Source organism: Miscanthus floridulus, chromosome 7, assembly GCF_019320115.1.
Source record: "Miscanthus floridulus cultivar M001 chromosome 7, ASM1932011v1, whole genome shotgun sequence".
NCBI lineage: Eukaryota > Viridiplantae > Streptophyta > Magnoliopsida > Poales > Poaceae > Miscanthus > Miscanthus floridulus.
The window spans coordinates 19800590-19802306 of record NC_089586.1 but is presented as its reverse complement, the minus strand read 5'-3'; the positions used below and the strand labels follow the sequence as shown (position 1 = coordinate 19802306).

At 53.9% G+C, this 1717-nt stretch overlaps 1 protein-coding gene across 1 annotated transcript; it reads right to left on the bottom strand.

The window, feature by feature from the left end:
- On the bottom strand, positions 1–1452 carry LOC136465189 (receptor-like protein 3). Its single transcript, XM_066464026.1, has one exon. The coding sequence runs from the start codon at positions 1450–1452 to the stop codon at positions 1–3; it is 1452 nt and encodes a 483-aa protein (XP_066320123.1).
- Positions 1453–1717: the final 265 nt, after the last annotated feature.

The following is a 1717-nucleotide window of genomic DNA, read 5'->3' as shown; positions in this document are numbered from 1 at the left end:
TCAATTATTTTGCAAAAACAGCACATTCAGATTCTTGAGCTTCGATAGCCAAAGTGGTATCTTCCCTGATAATGAGAACCTAGCTAGGGAGAGAATCCGAAGATTCTGAAATCCTTCAATCGCTTCATCTTCCGGCATGGCTTCACCCTTGTAGTTACTATTAGTAAGCAGGATGGTGAGGTTCTTACAATCCTTGAGGACATGGAGCGTGTTGGTGATGTTTGTAAAATTGTTGAAAGCAAGTGATAGGAAAACAAGAGACTTGAGGTTGACTATCCCCGGTGAAATCTGCTCATGTAGTTTGTTGTCAGCCAGCCGCAATGCACTCAGATTGCTGCACGAGAAGATGCTTTTTGGGATCGTGCCGGTGAAGCCGTTGAACAGAAGATCCAATGTCTTCAGATTGGTCAGGGCAGAGAACTCGATCCTGGTAAGCTCTCTGCTGAAATAGTTGTTCTTAAGGTCAACCGTCATGAGATTTGTGCAGTTGCTCAAGGCTGGTGGCAGCTCTCCGGACATGTTGTTATGGTCCAGACGAAACACCTCGAGTCTCCGGAGCTCACCTATGGAGTCTGGGATCTTTCCATCTAGCCCATTGCCTCCAAGATCAAGATGGGCCAGATTTCTGAGGTTGGCTATATGTGCAGCACCAAGCTTTCCATACAAGCCATTGTTGGGAAGAGAGAGGTGCTCCAATGAGGAAGCGTTGAAGAGTTCATCCGGGAGAGCCCCACTGAATCTGTTGTGCCCAGCCCTGAGTACTCTGAGCTCAGAGCAGATACCTAGACTAGCCAGGATGCGTCCACTGAACTGGTTGTAGCAGAGGCCAAGCACGGCGAAGGACAACGATGAGCTAATGCAGAAGGAAGTAGGCATCCTTCCATGGAAGCTGTTGTTGCTGGCATTGAGCACGACTAGATCATCCATGGCCTGCCACGTGGCTGACGGGAACTCCCCTGTAAATTGGTTGCTGGAGATGTTCAGTACCTGCAATAGCCAGGTTGAATTAGATGATGGCAGCTCGCGCAGCTCTCCCTCGAGGCGGTCGAAGCTGACGTCGATGGCGACTAAGCCACTGGGAGAGGACGACTTCAGGAGCTGCTCCAGTGGCAGCTCGCGGGACAGCGAGTTGTGGGAGAGGTTGAGGCGGCGCAGGCCGGTGAGGTCACCGAGGGCCGGCGAGATGGGCCCCCGGAGTCCTCTACCGGGCAAGGAGACCTCAGTGACCACCCCGCCACCTCCACTGCAGGTGATGCCTTCCCACGAGCAGCAGTCGGCTGCCGTGCCATTATTATTCCGCCACGATGACTTGGCAAGGTCGCCGTCCCATGAGAGCCCCGTGATGAAGCGGACGAGGGAGCTCTTCTCCTGGCCAGTGCATGGCCTGGCACGAGAAGCCATGGAGAGCAGCAGCAAGACGACGAGTGTGAGGGTGGAGCTGGACAATGGCATGGTTGACTGTGACTGAGCTGCTGGCCTGCTGCTGCAGCTGCACGTTTTTTCTCTTGATGAGGCTTTTACTGTCATGGAGGGTGCTATAATAATGTGGTAGTCCTCGGTGATTGTTCTTCGCTTCTTGACGCCTCGACGGCGCGTGGAGGTGGGTCTTACTGCGAGAAGTCGAAGCTGCTGCGTCAGGGACGTGGCTCGGCAACGATGACACACGGCGAGCACCCTCCTTCATCGTTGGCTGGGGTCTGCTAGGGGTCGGCAAGCG